This window comes from Sturnus vulgaris, chromosome 1, assembly GCF_052056855.1.
Source record: "Sturnus vulgaris isolate bStuVul1 chromosome 1, bStuVul1.hap1, whole genome shotgun sequence".
NCBI classification, from domain to species: domain Eukaryota; kingdom Metazoa; phylum Chordata; class Aves; order Passeriformes; family Sturnidae; genus Sturnus; species Sturnus vulgaris.
Window position 1 is genome coordinate 156259902 of NC_142243.1, and position 17009 is coordinate 156276910.

At 66.5% G+C, this 17009-nt stretch overlaps 1 protein-coding gene across 1 annotated transcript in view; it reads left to right on the forward strand.

Annotated features, from left to right (window-relative positions):
• The window catches only part of PLEC (plectin), a 47002-nt gene that overhangs the window by 23232 nt on the left and 6761 nt on the right, over positions 1 to 17009 (forward strand). Inside the window, 18 exon segments of the mRNA XM_088180725.1 lie at positions 349 to 426; positions 685 to 846; positions 1064 to 1168; positions 1733 to 1828; positions 1920 to 2045; positions 3123 to 3219; positions 3222 to 3274; positions 4394 to 4548; positions 4635 to 4761; positions 5548 to 5731; positions 6478 to 6635; positions 8028 to 8206; positions 9015 to 9153; positions 9246 to 9602; positions 10628 to 10711; positions 10849 to 10953; positions 11479 to 11577; positions 13364 to 16744. Coding sequence (XP_088036851.1) covers positions 349 to 426; positions 685 to 846; positions 1064 to 1168; positions 1733 to 1828; positions 1920 to 2045; positions 3123 to 3219; positions 3222 to 3274; positions 4394 to 4548; positions 4635 to 4761; positions 5548 to 5731; positions 6478 to 6635; positions 8028 to 8206; positions 9015 to 9153; positions 9246 to 9602; positions 10628 to 10711; positions 10849 to 10953; positions 11479 to 11577; positions 13364 to 16744 — 5685 coding nt within the window.

The following is a 17009-nucleotide window of genomic DNA, read 5'->3' on the forward strand; positions in this document are numbered from 1 at the left end:
CCGTGGGGCTGCCTCTGCTCTGTCCCTGAAGCACCATGGCCACCCCTCTTTGTGCTCCTGGGGGGTCCCCAAGGCCACCGGGGCTCACCCACCTCTGCTCTGGGGCTGTGGGGGGGGTGGTTTGGGGAGAGTTCGGCACCCACAGCCCTCTGCCCCCCACCCCCCAGCTGTGCCCTTGCTCTGGGTGCCCTGGGAGGGTGGGGGGGCACCGAGCCCCGAGGGCACCCCCGGGGTGACCCCTGCACCCCCGGGGTGACCCCTGCACTGCCCTGCCCGCTGTCACTCCCCTTGTGGGGTGCAGGGGGCAGCTGGGGGGGGGTCCTGGCACTGATGCTGTGTCTCCCCCAGAGCCAGCTGTCCCCCGGCCCCGTGGGCGCGTACCGGGAGGGGCTGGGCAAGCTGGAGCTGCAGTACGCCAAGCTGCTGGTGAGGGCTGGGGGCAAACGTGGGGGGACCTGGGGGGGGGAGGATGTGACAGGAGAGGAGGGGGACAGTGGTGTGGGGGTGAGGGGGATGCGGGGAGGACGTGGCGGGGAGGAGAAGGGGGGACAGGGGGTGTGGAGGGAGCAGCCCTGGGGGTGTGGGGCTGTGGGTGTGGGGGCTGTGAAGGAGGTGGGGGTGAGGGTGTGGGGGCTGTGGGGGTGGGTGCAGGGTGAGGACACCCCCCCCCCCGTACCTGCCCAGAACTCCTCCAAGTCGCGCCTGAGGCACCTGGAGAGCCTGCACGGCTTCGTCAGCGCCGCCACCAAGGAGCTGCTGTGGCTGAGCGAGCGCGAGGAGGAGGAGGTGGCCTTCGACTGGAGCCACAACAACCCCGCCATGGCTGCCAAGAAGGAGAGCTACTCGGTACGGGCACCGGGATGGGCACCGGGATGGGCACCGGGATGGGCACGGACACGGAGATGGACACGGAGATGGGCACGGACACGGAGATGGACACGGGGATGGACACGGACACGGAGATGGGCACGGCCATCTGGGCAGACAGTGCTGCTCCCCCACCCTGCACACCTGTGTGACCCCTCCCCCCCACACCTGTGACCCCTCCCCTCCCCTCCCCCAGGCGCTGATGCGGGAGCTGGAGCTGCGGGAGCGGCGGATCCAGGAGCTGCGGAGCTCGGGGGAGCGGCTGCTGCGGGAGGAGCACCCGGGGGCGCAGACCCTGGAGGTGGGGTGGGGCTGGGGGCGAGGGGGGGCGCGAGGGAGGTGGGGGGGGGGGGGGGGCTGCAGGGATGGGGAGTCTGGGGTGGGGGGCACGAGGGAGCTGGGGGGCTGCAGAGAATGGGGGGGGGGGCTAGGAGGGTCTGGGGGAGCTGGGGGGACTGGGGGGGGGCCTGGGAGGGATGGAGGGTCTGGGGGGGGGGGCTGGGATCTGGGGAGCTGCAGGGAATGGGGGGGGTCTAGGGGGCCTGCAGGGATGGGGGGGCTACGGAGGCCACAGGGACTGGGGGTGTCTGGGGGTCTCGGTGACCTTGGGGGACCTGAAGGGGCTGGGAGGATTTGAGGGGCACCTGGTGGGTTGGGGAGGGGGCTCAGCAGTGAGAAATGGGGGTCACAGGTGTGGCTGCCTGTACCTGTGCAGGTGTGGGTTCAGGACAGGTGAGTGTGCAGGTGAGGGCACCCGTACCTGTCCAAGTGTGGGTACAGGTGTAGGTGTAGGGTGCAGGTGTGGGCACCCGTACCTGTCCAGGTGCCCTCGGTGCCAGCCCCGATGCCCCCCTCGCCCCCCCAGGCGTTCCTGGCCGCGCTGCAGACGCAGTGGAGCTGGATGCTGCAGCTCTGCTGCTGCATCGAGACTCACCTGAAGGAGAACACCAACTACTTCCAGGTACGGGGAGGGGCAGGGAGGGGCTGGGGGGGGAGGGGAGGGTGTGACCCCCCCTCTGCTGACCCCCCCTGACCCCCCCGGGCCCCCCCAGTTCTTCGCCGAGGTGCGCGAGGCTGAGGAGCTGCTGCGCAAGACGGAGGAGTCGATGCGGCGCAAATTCAGCTGCGACCGCGGCACCACGGCCACGCGCCTGGAGGACCTGCTGCAGGACCTGGCGGTGAGACCCCCGGGGAGACCCCCCAGGACCCGGGGAAATCCCCACAGTGACCCCCAGACCCCGCAGTGACCCCTGGGGAGACCCCCAGGGTGATCCCCCAGGACCCGGGGACACCCCCGGGGGGACTCCCAGGACCCGGGGACACCGCCGGGGAGACCCCCCAGGACCCGGGGAGACCCCCCAGGACCCGGGGAGACCCCCACGACCCGGGGAAATCCCCACAGTGACCCCCAGACCCCGCAGTGATCCCTGGGGAGACTCCCAGGGTGACCCCCCAGGATCCGGGGAGACCCCCAGGGTGACCCTCAGACCCCACAGTGACCCCCAGGCCCGGGGAGACCCCCACAGTGACCCTCAGAACCCGAGGGCACCTCCAGGGTGACCCCCCAGATCCCGGGGAGACCCCCAGGGTGACCCCCCAGAATCCGGGGAGAGCCCCAGGGTGACCCCCATAGTGACCCCCAGACCCTGAGGAGATCCCACAGTGACCCCCAGGGTGACACCTCAGAATCCGGGGAAATCCCCCCAGTGACCCCCAGGGTGACCCACAGAACCCGGGGAGACCCCCAGGGTGACCCCCCAGACCGTGGGGGAGACCCTCACAGTGAATCCCAGACCCCAGGGAGATCCCCCAGAATCCGGGAAAATCCCCACAGTGACCCCCAAACCCCACAGTGACCCCCCCAGAATCCGGGGAGACCCCCAGGGTGACCCCAGCCCCACGGCAGCTCCCAGGGTGACCCCCAAAATCAGTCCCCCAGCAGCCCCTGAGGGCTCCAGCTGCCGAGTTCCGGGGTGCCTCCCCCAGTTCCACCCGTGGGGTGACCCCAACACATCCAGAACCCCCTCCCCAAACTCCTGGGACCCCCCCACAAAAATCCCAGGAGCTCCCAAAACCTTTGGGACTTCCAGATACTTCTGAGTGCCCTAAAAAAAAAACAAAAAAAAACAAAAAAAAACAAAAACAAAAACAAAAAAAACCCACAAAAATCAAAGCAGTATCTCCCCAAAATTCTGAGAGCCCTGAGCCCCACGGGACGCCCCAAATGCTGAGGTGCCCCAACCGTGCCCCCCCAGGAGCAGAAGGAGCAGCTGGCAGAGCTGGGGGCGCAGCTGGGGGGGCTCTCCCGCCGTGCCAGGACCATCGTGCAGCTCAAACCCCGCAGCCCCTCGACCCCCTGCAGGGCCGGCCCCAAATCCAGGCGGTTTGTGACTACAAACAGATGGAGGTGAGGGGGGACACTGGGGGATTGGGGGGGACACTGGGAATGGGGGACACTGGGGGATTGGGGGACACGGGAATGGGGGGGGACACGGGAATTTGGGGGGACACTGGGGAAGGGGGGGGACACGGGAATGGGGGGGGGACACGGGAATGGGGGGGACACGGGAATGGGGGGGGGAAACAGGAATTTGGGGGGACACGGGAATATGGGGGGACACGGGAATGGGGGGGGATACGGGAATGTGGGGGGGACACGGGAACTTGGGGGGCACGGGAATGGGGGGGCACGGGAATTTGGGGGGACAAAGGAATTTGGGGGGACAAAGGAATGGGGGAACACGGGAATTTGGGGGGACAAAGGAATGGGGGGGACACTGGGGGATTGAGGGACACGGGAATTTGGGGGGGGACACGGGAATTTGGGGGGGGACACGGGAATGGGGGGACACTGGGGAATGGGGGACACGGGAATTTGGGGGGAAACAGGAATTTGGGGGGACACTGGGGGAGTGGGGGGACACGGGAATGGGGGGGACACGGGAGTGGGGGAACACGGGAATTTGGGGGGACAAAAGAATGGGGGGGACACTGGGGGATTGGGGGGCACGGGAATTTGGGGGGACACGGGAATGTGCGGGGACACGGGAATTTGGGGGGACAAAGGAATGGGGGGGACACTGGGGGATTGGGGGGACACGGGAATGGGGGACACTGGGGAATGGGGGGGGACACTGGGGAATGGGGGGGGGACACGGGAATTTGGGGGGACAAAGGAATGGGGGGGACACTGGGGGATTGAGGGACACGGGAATGGGGGGGACACGGGAATGGGGGGGACACGGGAATGGGGGGACACTGGGGGATTGGGGGGGATAACACTGGGGAACGTGGGGGGCCACTGGGGAATATTTTGGGGACTCTGGGGAATATTTTGGGGACACTCAGGAGTATCGGGGGGACTCTGGGGAATATTTTGGGGACACTGGGGGGTATGGGGGGGACACTGGGGAATATTTTGGGGACTCTGGGGAATATTTTTGGGACACTGGATGGTATAGGGGGGGGACACCGGGCCATATGGGGCAGGCACAGGTGCACACCATGACCTCCCCGTGCCCCACAGGTGACGCTGCACAAGAACGACACCTGTGCCCTGCTGAACCACGCCCAGCCGCAGCAGTGGCGGGTGCTGAGCCCCGCTGGCACCGAGGCCGTGGTGCCCTCGGTTTGCTTCCTCCTGCCACCCCCCAACAAGGAGGCTCTGGACGCCGTGCACAGGTGGGCGCAGGTGACCCTGTCCCCCCCCCCCCACCTGAGCCCCCCCCTGGGGTGTGTCCCCCCTGCCTGACTGCTCGTCCCCGCAGGTTGGAGAGCTCCCAGCAGCAGCTGCAGGGGCTGTGGCAGCAGCTGCAGCAGGACCTGCTCAGCCTCCGCGCCTGGCAGTGCCTGACCCGGGACATGCAGCAGGTCCAGTCCTGGACCCACGTCACGGTGAGACCCGGGGGGGGTCCCAGTGTGGTTTGGGGGGGGGTCCCAGTATGGTTTGGGAGGGTCCCAGTGTGGTTTGGGGAGGGTCCCAGTGTGGTTTGGGAGGGTCCCAGTGTGGTTTGGGGAGGGTCCCAGTATGGTTTGGGGGGTCCCAGTGTGGTTTGGGGGGTCCCAGGGAGGTCCCAGTATGGTTTGGGAGGGTCCCAGGTTGGCTCAGGGGTTCCCAGTGTGGTCTCGGGGGGTCCCAGGGAGGTCCCAGCGTGGCTCAGGGGGTCCCAGTATGGTTTGGGGGGTCCCAGTGTGGTTTGGGGGGGGGTCCCAGTGTGGTTTGGGGGGTCCCAGGGAGGTCCCAGTATGGTTTGGGGGGGGGGGTCTCAGTGTGGCTCAGGGGTCCTGGTGTGTTTGGGGGGGGGGGGGGTCCCAGAGTGGCTCAAGGGGCATCCCAGTGTGGTTTGGGGGTTCCAGGTTGCCTCAGGGGGGGGTCCCAGTGTGGTTTGGGGGTCCCGAGTTGGCTCAGGCCTCCCAATGTGGTTTTGGGGGGTCTCAGTGTGGCTCAGGAGGGTCCCAGCGTGGGTCAAGGGGTCCCAGTGTGGTTTGGGGGTCCCAGGTTGGCTCAGGGGGTCCCAGTGTGGTTTGGGGGTCCCAGGTTGTCCCAGGGGGGGTCCCAGCGTGGTTTGGAGGTCCCAGGTTGCCCCAGGGGGGTCCCAGGTTGCCCCAGGGGGGTCCCAGTGTGGTTTAGGGGTCCCAGGGGGGTCCCAGGGGCGCTGACGTGGCCGTGTCCCCCCCCAGTTCCGCTCGCTGCCGGCCGAGGAGTCGCGCCAGGTGCTGCAGAGGCTGGAGCGGCACTTCCAGGAGTTCGTGCAGCAGAGCCGGGACGGGCAGAGCTTCCAGGCCGAGGAGCGGCAGCGGCTGGAGCGGGAGTACAGCGCCTGCAGGCGGAAATACGAGCTGCTGCTGCGGAGCGTGGAGAAGGGTGGGTGTGCCCGGGGTGTGCCCAGAATGTGCCCGGGGTGTGCCCAGGGTGTGCCCGGGGTGTGCCCAGAATGTGCCCGGGGTGTGCCCGGGGTGTGCCCGGAGTGTGCCCGGGGTGTGCCCAGGGTGTCACCGGAGTGTGCCCGGGGTGTGCCCGGAGTGTGCCCGGAGTGTGCCCAGGGTGTCACCAGAGTGTCCCTGGGGTGTCCCCAGGGTGTCCCCAGGGTGTGCCCAGGGTGTCACCAGAGTGTCCCTGGGGTGTGCCCGGGGTGTGCCCGGGGTGTGCCCGAGGTGTGCCCGGGGTGTGCCCAGGGTGTCACCGGAGTGTGCCCGGAGTGTGCCCGGGGTGTGCCCAGAATGTGCCCGGGGTGTGCCCGGGGTGTCCCCAGAGTGTGCCCGGGGTGTCACCAGAGTGTGCCCGGGGTGTCCCTGGAGTGTCCCCAGAGTGTGCCCGGGGTGTGCCCGGGGTGTCCCCAGGGTGTGCCCGGGGTGCTGAGCCATCCCTGAATCCCCTGTCCCCACCATGGGTCCCCGTGGTGTCTCCCTGGTGTCCCAGGGCACTGAGCCGTGTCCCCGTGCTGTCCCCGTGTTGTCCCCACACTCTCCCCGCGCTGTCCCCGCGCTGTCCCCGCGCTGTCCCCGCGCTGTCCCCGCTCTGAGCCGTGTCCCTGTGCTGTCCCTGTGCTGTCCCCATGTTGTCCCCGCGCTGTCCCCGCTCTGAGCCGTGTCCCCGCGCTGTCCCCGCAGGAGAGCAGGACGAGTCCCTGTGCAGGAGTTACATCTCGCAGCTGAAGGACATCCGGCTGCAGCTCGAGAGCTGCGAGAGCCGCACGGTTCATCGGCTGCGCCTGCCCCTGGAGAGCGACGCGCTGAGAGAGTGCGGCCAGCGACAGGCGGAGCAGCAGGTGCGACACTGGGGGACACGGGGGGGGACACTGGGACATGGGGGGGACACTGGGACACGGGGGGGACACGGGGGGGGACACTGGGACACGGGGGGACACGGGGGGGGACACGGGTGTGACACTGGGACACGGGGGGGGACACTGGGACATGGGGGGGACACGGGGGGGACACGGGTCTGACACTGGGACGTGTGTGTGACATGTGACGTGACACGCGTGTGTGACGTGTGTGACGCGTGTGTGACGTGTATGTGACGTGTGTGACGTGTGACACACCCGTGACATGCCTGTGGCAGTGTCACACACCTGTCACACCTGTGGCAGTGTCACACACCCGTGACACGCCTGTGGCAGTGTCACACACCTGTGACACACCTATGACACACCTGTGGCAGTGTCACACACCTGTCACACATCCGTGACATGCCTGTGGCAGTGTTACACACCTGTCACACCTGTGGCAGTGTCACACACCCGTCACACACCTATGACACACCTGTGGCAGTGTCACACACCCGTGACACACCTGTGACACACCTGTCACACACCCGTGACACGCCTGTGGCAGTGTCACACACCCGTGACACGCCTGTGACACACCTGTGACACACCTGTGACACACCTGTGGCAGTGTCACACACCCGTGACACACCTGTGACACACCTGTCACACACCCGTGACACGCCTGTGGCAGTGTCACACACCTGTGACACACCTGTGACACACCTGTGACACACCTGTGACACACCTGTGACACACCTGTCACACACGGGCACCCCAGTGCCAGCGTGGGCCTGGGGATTGGTTTGGGCTGGAAAAGCTCCCAGAGCCCCCCGAGTCCTCGTGTCCCCAGGTGTCACAGTCCTGGTGTGACAGACAGGTATCTGCTGAGGAGAGGCAGGAAATGGGGAACGGAAACTCCCTCCCCCCACAGTATTTTAATTTTGGAATTAAGGGGGCTGGCAGACGATGACACGGGGATAGGAATAACTTTAATAATAACTTATTCTTGACGTTATTATTAAAGTTATTATTAAACTTCAATAATAACTTCAATAATAACTCCAATAATAACTTTAATAGTTCTTTACTATTATATTTAGCAAGACAAAACCCCACAACAGCTCTGAAATCCACAACAAACAGAACAGAAATTCAGTTCCAGTCCTTTTTTGGCCTCGGGCACCCGCTGTAAAACCTCTCCAGGGTTGGCACTCCACCCTGCCCTGCCTTTTCCAGGCGGAATTTCCCAATATCCCTCCCGACCCTCCCCTGTCCCCCCTCACCCGCGGGCTGCAGAGCCTCCCCCTGCTGCTCCTGGGCTCCGGGAGAGGGGAGAATTCAGTCGGGGCTGCAGCCAGCGAGGCCTGATGAGGGATCCCTTGCCTGCAGCAAACACACCTGGAGCTGGAGGGCATCCAGAAGGACCTGGACAAGGTCAGTGAGAAGACGGAGCAGGTGCTGGCACAGCCCGAGCAGCCGAGCTCGGCGCCCGTGCTGCGCTCCGAGCTGGAGGTGACGCTGCGCAAGATGGAGCAGGTGTACAGCCTGTCCAGCATCTACCTGGAGAAGTGAGTGACCCTGGCACTGCCACGCCGTGCCCCCCGGGCTGGACACGGGCCTGGGCAGAGGGGAGGCTCTGGGGAGAGCCAGCACGCCTTCCCTTTCTTCCTTTTCTTCCTTTTCTTCCCGTTCTTCTCTTTCCTTTTCTTCTTCTTCCCTCTCTTCCCTTTCTTCCCTTTCCTTTTTTTCCTGTTCTTCTTTTTCCCTTTCTTCTCTTTACCTTTCCTTTTCTTCCCTTTCCTTTTCTTCTCTTTCCCTTTCTTCCCTTTCTTCCTTTTCTTCTTCTTCCCTTTTCTTCCGTTTCTTTCCCTTTCTTCCCTCTCCTTTCCCTTTTCCTTTCCTTTCCTTTCCTTTCCTTTCCTTTCCTTTCCTTTCCTTTCCTTTCCTTTCCTTTCCTTTCCTTTCCTTTCCTTTCCTTTCCTTTCCTTTCCTTTCCTTTCCTTTCCTTTCCTTTCCTTTCCTTTCCTTTCCTTTCCTTTCCTTTCCTTCTTTTTCCCTTTCTTCCCTCTCCGTTTCTTTCCATTTCTTCCCTTTCCCCCTTTTCCGTTTCTTTCCCTTTCTTCTCTTTCCTTTTCTTCTTCCTTTTGTTCCTCTTTTCCCTTTTTTTTTTTTTTTTTTCCATTTTCCCCTTTTTCTTTCCCTGCTGGGTCTGTGGGGGCTGCTCTTGCTGAGCTGTCCCGCTCCCATCCTGCTCCCATCCCATCCCACTCCTGTTCCCATCCCATTCCTGTTCCCATCCCACTCCTGCTCCCATCCCATTCCTGCTCCCACTCCCCTCCCGTGCCCGTCCCGTCTGACACGGCCCCTGCCCCGCAGGCTCAAGACCATCGGGCTGGTGATCCGCAGCACTCAGGGGGCCGAGGAGCTGCTCCGCAAGTACGAGCAGCAGCTGAAGGACGTGCAGGCGGTGCCGGCTGACCTGGCCGAGCTGGAGGCCAGCAAGGCTGAGCTCAAGGTACCGGGGGGCTCCGGGGGTGCCAAGGGGAGCCGGAGGGGGAGTGGCTGGGGACACGGTGGCCAGCCCTGACCGCTGCCCGTCCTCCCCAGCGGCTGCGGGCGGAGGCCGAGAGCCACCAGCCCTTCTTCAGCACGCTGGAGACCGACCTCGGCAAGGCCAAGGACGTCAACGAGCGCATGGTGCGCGGGCACAGCGAGCGCGACGTGGACCTGGAGCGTTACCGGGAGCGGGTCCAGCAGCTGCTGGAGCGCTGGCACGCCGTGCTGGGCCAGGCCGACCTGCGCCAGCGCGAGCTGGACCAGCTGGGCCGCCAGCTGGGCTACTACCGGCAGAGCTGCGACGCCCTGCGCCAGTGGATCCGCGACGCCCGGCAGCGCCAGGAGGGAATCCAGGCCGTGCCCATCACCGACAGCCGGGCTGTGAGGGAGCAGCTGCTGCAGGAGAAGGTTGTGCTGGCCCTGGGGCACGGGGGGAGCCTGGGTGTTCACCAGTGGGGCAAGGGGGGGAGCCTGGGTGTTCACCAGTGGGGCACGGGGGGAGCCTGGGTATCCCCAGTGGGGCAAGGGGGGAGCCTGGGTATCCCCAGTGGGGCACGGGGGGCTCCTGGGTATCCCCAGTGGGGCAAGGGGGGAGCCTGGGTATTCACCAGTGGGGCAAGGGGGGGAGCCTGGGTATCCCCAGAGGGGCACGGGGGGAGCCTGGGTGTTCACCAGTGGGGCAAGGGGGGAGCCTGGGTATCCCCAGTGGGGCAAGGGGGGGAGCCTGGGCATCCCCAGTGGGGCAAGGGGGGAGCCTGGGTATCCCCAGTGGGGCAAGGGGGGAGCCTGGGTATCCCCAGTGGGGCAAAGGGGGCTCCTGGGTATCCCCAGTGGGGCACGGGGGGCTCCTGGGTATCTCCAGTGGGGCACGGGGGGCTCCTGGGTATCCCCAGTGGGGCAAAGGGGGCTCCTGGGTATCCCCAGTGGGGCAAGGGGGGCTCCTGGGTATCCCCAGTGGGCAAGGGGGAGAGCCTGGGCATCCCCAGCAGGGTGAGGGGTACTGTTGGGCATCCCCAGTGGGCAAGGGGAGCTCCTGGGCATTCTCCAATGGGGCAAGAGTGGCTCCTGGGCATCCCCAGCAGGGTGAGGGGTGCTCTTGGGCATCCCCAGTGGGGCAAGGGGAGCTCCTGGGCATTCGCCAGGAGGATGAGGGGTGAGCCTGGGCATTCACAATGGGGCAAGGGATGCTCCTGGGCTATTCTCAGCAGGGTGAGGGGTGTGCCTGGCCATCCAAAATAGACAAGGGATGTACCTGGGCAACCCCAGCACGGTGAGGGGCTCTCCTGGGCATCCCCAATGGGTCAAGGGGTGCTCCTGTCCATCCCCAGTGGGCGAGTGATGCTCCTGGCCACCCCGGCCATGGCGGGGTGAGCTGTGCTCTTGGGTGGCCGTGGGCTGCCTGGGCTCACCCCCCCCACCCCGTGTCTCCCCAGAAACTGCTGGAGGAGTGTGAGCAGCACAAGGACAAGGTGGAGGAGTGCCAGCGCTACGCCAAGCAGTACATCGACGCCATCAAGGTGTGCCCACAGCCTGGGGGCCGGGCTTGGAGGGGGGCTGGCGAGGCAGCACGGTGTCCTGCGGGGCTGGGGTCACAGCACGGTGGCCAGGGGGCTCGTGGCTCGTCGCAGAGCTGTGATCACTCTGTCCTGGGCAGGACTACGAGCTGCAGCTCGTCAGCTTCAAGGCACAGGTGGAGCCCATGGCGTCGCCGGCCAAGAAGCCCAAAGTGCAGTCGGCGTCGGACAGCATCATCCAGGAGGTGAGGGGGGGTCTCCCTGCCCCAGAGGGGGGGTCTCCCTGCCCCAGAGTGGGGGTCTCCCTGCCCCAGAGTGGGGGTCTCCCTGCCACTGGGAGGGTCTCCCTGCCCCTTGGGGGGGTCTCCTTGCCCCAGAGGGGGTCTCCCTGCCCCGGGGGGAGGGTCTCCCTGCTCCTGGGGGGGTCTCCCTGCCCCAGAGGGGGGGGGTCTCCCTGCCACTGGGAGGGGTCTCCTTGCCCCAGAGGGGTCTCCCTGCCCCAAAGGGGGAGTCTCCCTGCTCCTGGGGGGGGGTGTCTCCCTGCCCCAAAGGGGGGGTCTCCCTGCCCCGGGTGGGGTCTCCTTATCCCTGGCCCAGGATGTCCTGCAGCCCCTTGGCTGCCCCTGTCCCTGGCCTGGGATGTCCTGCAGCCCCTGGGGACTGGCTGCTCACTGAAGGGGTGGCCCTGGGGGTGCAGCCCCATGCCTGCTGGGGTGTTGGTGGGCCGTGGGCGAGCTCCCCTGTCTCCTGCTGACCCCCTGTCTCCACAGTACGTGGACCTGCGGACGCAGTTCAGTGAGCTGACCACGCTCACCACCCAGTACATCAAGTTCATCACCGAGACGCTGCGGCGGCTGGAGGACGAGGAGGTAGGGAGGGGAGCAGGGCAGCATGGCCGGCTGTGTGCCCAAAGGAACGCGGCTCACGGGGCCTGAACTGGCCCCATGACTAACACTGGCCCCATGACTAACACTGGCCCATGGCCGTGGCTCCAGCCCCGTCACTGACACTGGCCCGTGACTCCAGCCCCATCACTGACACTGGCCCATGGCTCCAGCCCCGTCACTGACACTGGCCCGTGGCTGTGGCTCCAGCCCCATCACTGACACTGGCCCGTGGCTCCAGCCCCATCACTGACACTGGCCCATGGCTCCAGCCCCGTCACTGACACTGGACAATGGCTCCAGCCCCATCACTGACACTGGCCCGTGGCTGTGGCTCCAGCCCCATCACTGACACTGGCCCGTGGCTCCAGCCCCATCACTGACACTGGCCCATGGCTGTGGCTCCAGCCCCATCACTGACACTGGCCCGTGGCTCCAGCCCCGTCACTGACACTGGACAATGGCTCCAGCCCCGACACTGGCCCGTGGCTGTGGCTCCAGCCCCATCACTGACACTGGCCCGTGGCTCCAGCCCCATCACTGACACTGGCCCGTGGCTGTGGCTCCAGCCCCATCACTGACACTGGCCCATGGCTCCAGCCCCATCACTGACACTGGCCCACGGCTCCAGCCCCATCACTAACACTGCCCCCCTAGCTCCTGCTCCCTGCTGGGCTCCTGGTAGCCAGGCTGCTGGCTCTGTGTGCCGCGGTGTCCGAGCCAGGCTGGCGCTGGGCCCTGGGGGCTCTGGTGTGACTGGTGGTAGGAGGCACTTCCCAGATACACGCGGTGCAGTCAGCACCTGCCTGCGCATGCTGCTGTGCTGGGCGCTGGCCCGCGGGCCCTGGCGCGGGGTAACCTCTCTAACTCTTGGTTTCTGCCCTTGGAGCCGCTTTGCCAGTGCTTTTTCTTGGGGAATATTTGTGTTGGTGGGGATCTAATGGAGGGTAAAAAACCAGGATGACTCTGGCAGCCGTGCACCAGGTACTCACTCTGCGCATGCCTTCTCCCCGCGGCACCCTCCGCCTCCCCCACGGCTCGCCCTCTCCTCCTCGCCCTCCTCTTCGTCTGTGCTGCTCCAGGACCAGGGGTCCGCTGTGGGTCTGGCTCCCCTGCATGCGCTGCCTGTGCCCGGGCCTCGCTCACGGTGCATGCGGCACGGCCCCAAGGCAGGCGCCAGCTGCGTTGGCCCCTTGGCACAGCCTGCTCCCAGCTGCCTGGAGAGGGCTGGCAGGGCTTAGAACCAGCTCAACTGCTCTCTCGTGTTGAGGCTTTCCCGGCAGGGCAGGCTCTGCCGGCACCGCCCTCGCACTGCTCCCCTCTGCTCTGCTCCGGCCGTCTCTCTCCTCTCCTGTCCTCTCCTCTCCTCTCCTTTGCCCACGGCAGGGGCTGTCTGTGCCAGCCCCCGGCACCTGGCAGGGGGAGCCATGGTGGTGATGTGCACGCTGCTCGCACCGTCGTCATCGCTTGGGCTCCGCTCGCTCTCTGTCCCTTCTCTCTGGAACGTGGCTTCCCGCGCTGCTGTCTGGCTCCTATTGCCTGTCTGCCTGTGCTCTCGTGTGTCCCCTGTCATGCCACACGTCTTCTGGAAGCTGGCCTCACCGGCTCGTGCCGTGGCCCAAAGGCCGAAGCCATTCCACGCGCATCTGCCGCCCCTCCGCCGTCTCGGCGGTGCGTGGCTGGGCCAGCATCGATTCCACGGCGCGATCGCATCCCTTGTGATTTGTCTCTCTCTCCCCTCTCTGTCCCCTGCACCCTCTTTCCCCTCCAGAAAGCCGCCGAGAAGCTGAAAGAGGAGGAGAGGAAGCGGCTGGCGGAGGTGGAGGCGCAGCTGGAGAAGCAGCGGCAGCTGGCCGAGGCCCACGCCAAAGCCAAGGCGCAGGCAGAGGCGGAGGCGCGGGAGCTGCAGCTCCGCATGCAGGAGGAGGTCACCCGGCGGGAGGTGGTGGCCGTGGATGCCGAGCAGCAGAAGCAGAACATCCAGCAGGAGCTGATGCAGCTGCGGCAGAACTCGGACCACCAGATCAAGGCCAAGGTGAAGCTGATCGAGGAGGCCGAGTACAACCGCAAGAAGGTGGAGGAGGAGATCCGCCTCATCCGCCTGCAGCTGGAGAGCACCGAGAAGCAGCGGGAAGGCGCCGAGACGGAGCTGCAGGAGCTGCGGGCGCGTGCCGAGGAGGCCGAGCGGCAGAAGCGGCAGGCGCAGGAGGAGGCCGAGCGCCTGCGCCGGCAGGTGAAGGAGGAGAGCCAGAAGAAGCGGGAGGCGGAGGAGGAGCTGAAGCGCAAGGTGCAGGCCGAGCGCGAAGCGGCGCGGGAGAAGCAGAAGGCGGTGGCAGACCTGGAGCAGCTGCGGCTGCAGGCGGAGGAGGCCGAGCGACGCATGCGGCAGGCAGAGGCCGAGAAGGACCGGCAGATCCAGGTGGCCCAGGAGGTGGCCCAGCGCAGCGCTGAGGCCGAGCTGCAGAGCAAGAGGCTCTCTTTCGCCGAGAAGACGGCGCAGCTGGAGCTGTCGCTGCAGCAGGAGCACGACGTGGTGGCCCAGCTGCAGGAGGAGGCCGAGCGGCTGAAGAGGCAGCAGCTGGAGGCCGAGCGCTCGCGGGAGGAGGCGGAGAAGGAGCTGGAGCGCTGGCGGCAGAAGGCCAACGAGGCGCTGCGCCTGCGGCTGCAGGCCGAAGAGGTGGCCCACAAGAAGTCGCTGGCGCAGGAGGAGGCCGAGAAGCAGAAGGAGGACGCGGAGCGCGAGGCCCGCAAGCGCGCCAAGGCAGAGGAGGCGGCCCTGCGGCAGAAGGAGCTGGCCGAGGAAGAGCTGGAGAAGCAGCGGGAGCTGGCAGAGGGCACGGCTCAGCAGAAGCTGGCGGCGGAGCAGGAGCTGATCCGGCTGAAGGCGGAGATGGATAACGGGGAGCAGCAGCGCCTGCTCCTGGAGGAAGAGCTCTCGCGGTTGAAGGGGGAGGTAAACGAGGCCATCCAGAGGAGGAAAGAGCTGGAGGAGGAGCTGGCCAAGCTGCGGGCAGAGATGGAGGTGCTGCTGGAGAGCAAGGCCAAGACAGAGGAGGAGTCGCGCTCCAGCAGCGAGAAGTCCAAGCAGCGGCTGGAGGCAGAGGCCAACAAGCTGCGGGAGCTGGCCGAGGAGGCCGCCCGCCTGCGCGCCCTCTCCGAGGAGGCCAAGCGGCAGCGGCAGCTGGCAGAGGACGAGGCCAGCCGGCAACGGGCCGAGGCCGAGCGCATCCTGAAGGAGAAGCTGGCGGCCATCAACGAGGCCTCACGGCTGAAGGCGGAGGCGGAGATCGCGCTGAAGGAGAAGGAGGCGGAGAACGAGCGGCTGCGGCGGCTGGCGGAGGACGAGGCCTACCAGCGCAAGCTGCTGGAGGAGCAGGCGGCCCAGCACAAGCAGGACATCGAGGAGAAGATCGCCCTGCTGAAGCGCTCCTCGGAGAGCGAGCTGGAGAGGCAGAAGGGCCTCGTGGAGGACACCCTGCGGCAGCGGCGCCAGGTGGAGGAGGAGATCCGCGCCCTCAAGGCCAGCTTCGAGAGGGCCTCGGCTGGCAAGAGCGAGCTGGAGCGGGAGCTGAACCGCATCCGCGGGGAGGCGGAGGAGGTGCAGCGCAGCCGGGAGCAGGCGGAGCAGGAGGCCGAGCGGCAGCGGGCGCTGGCTCTGGAGGAGGAGGGCCGGCGGCGCGAGGCCGAAGAGAAGGTGCAGGCCATCCTGGCGGCCGAGGAGGAGGCCGCGCGGCAGCGGCGGCTGGCCCTGGAGGAGGTGGAGCGGCTGCGGGCCATGGTGGAGGAGGCGCGGCGGCAGAAGGAGCTGGCGGAGAAGGAGTCGGAGCGGCAGATCCAGCTGGCGCGGGAGGCGGCGCAGAAGCGGATTGCGGCGGAGGAGAAGGCGCACCTGGCCGCCGTGCAGCAGAAGGAGCAGGAGCTGCTGCAGACGCGCCAGCAGGAGCAGAGCCTCCTGGACCGGCTGCGCGAGGAGGCCGAGCGGGCCCGGCGGGCGGCTGAGGAGGCCGAGTTTGCCCGGGGCAAGGCCGAGCAGGACGCCAGCTTGTCCCGGCAGCGCGTGGAGGAGGCTGAGCGGCTGAAGCAGCGGGCGGAGGAGGAGGCGCAGGCCAAGGCCCAGGCCCAGGCGGACGCAGAGAAGCTGCGGAAGGAGGCCGAGCTGGAGGCGGCGAAACGGGCGCAGGCGGAGCAGGCGGCCCTGCGGCAGAAGCAGCTGGCCGACGCCGAGATGGAGAAGCACAAGAAGTTCGCCGAGCAGACGCTGCGGCAGAAGGCGCAGGTGGAGCAGGAGCTGACCAAGGTGAAGTTGCAGCTGGATGAGACGGACCACCAGAAGGGCATCCTGGACGAGGAGCTGCAGCGGCTGAAGGAGGAGGTGACAGACGCCGTCCGGCAGAAGGCCCAAGTGGAGGAGGAGCTCTTCAAGGTGCGGGTGCAGATGGAGGAGCTGGCCAAGCTGAAGAGCCGCATCGAGGAGGAGAACAAGGCGCTGATCCTCAAGGACAAGGACAACACGCAGAAGTTCCTGGCGGAGGAGGCAGAGAAGATGAAGCAGGTGGCAGAGGAGGTGGCCCGGCTGAGCGTGGAGGCGCAGGAGGCCGCCCGCATGCGGCAGCTGGCCGAGGACGACCTGGCGCAGCAGCGCGCGCTGGCCGAGAAGATGCTGAAGGAGAAGATGCAGGCGGTGCAGGAGGCCACGCGGCTGCGGGCGGAGGCTGAAATGCTGCAGAAGCAGAAGGATCTGGCGCAGGAACACGCCAAGAAGCTGCAGGAGGACAAGGAGCAGATGCAGCAGCGCCTGGCTGAGGAGACCGAGGGCTTCCAGAAGACGCTGGAGGCCGAGCGCCGGCGGCAGCTGGACATCACGGCTGAGGCCGAGCGCCTCAAGCTGCAGGTGGCCGAGATGAGCATGGCCCAGGCCAAGGCCGAGGAGGAAGCCAAGCGGTTCAAGAAGCAGGCGGAGGAGATCAGTGAGAGGCTGCATGAGACTGAGCTGGCCACGCAGGAGAAGATGACGATGGTGCACACCCTGGAGATCCAGCGGCACCAGAGCGATGAGGACGCGGAAAAGCTGCGCAAGGCCATCGCCGACCTGGAGAAGGAGAAGGAGAAGCTGAAGCAGGAGGCGGCGCTGCTGCAGCAGAAGGCAGAGGAGGTACTGGGCTGTGGGTCCCCCTTAGTGGTGGTGGTGGTGCACAGGGAGGTCGTCCCTCTTCCCAGCCAGCCCACACCATCCCTGGGCAGGTCCCCAAGGACCGGCACTGGGGATGGTGGGGCAGGACCCCCTGTGCAGGTCAGGGATGTGCGTAGAGCTGGGGGCAGTGGAGCAAACCCCTCAGGCAGCGTCGGAGCAGGACCCCGAACCCCTGGAGCCGTGGAGGTGGGATCCCCACCACTCTTCCCCCCCCCCCCCCCCCCCC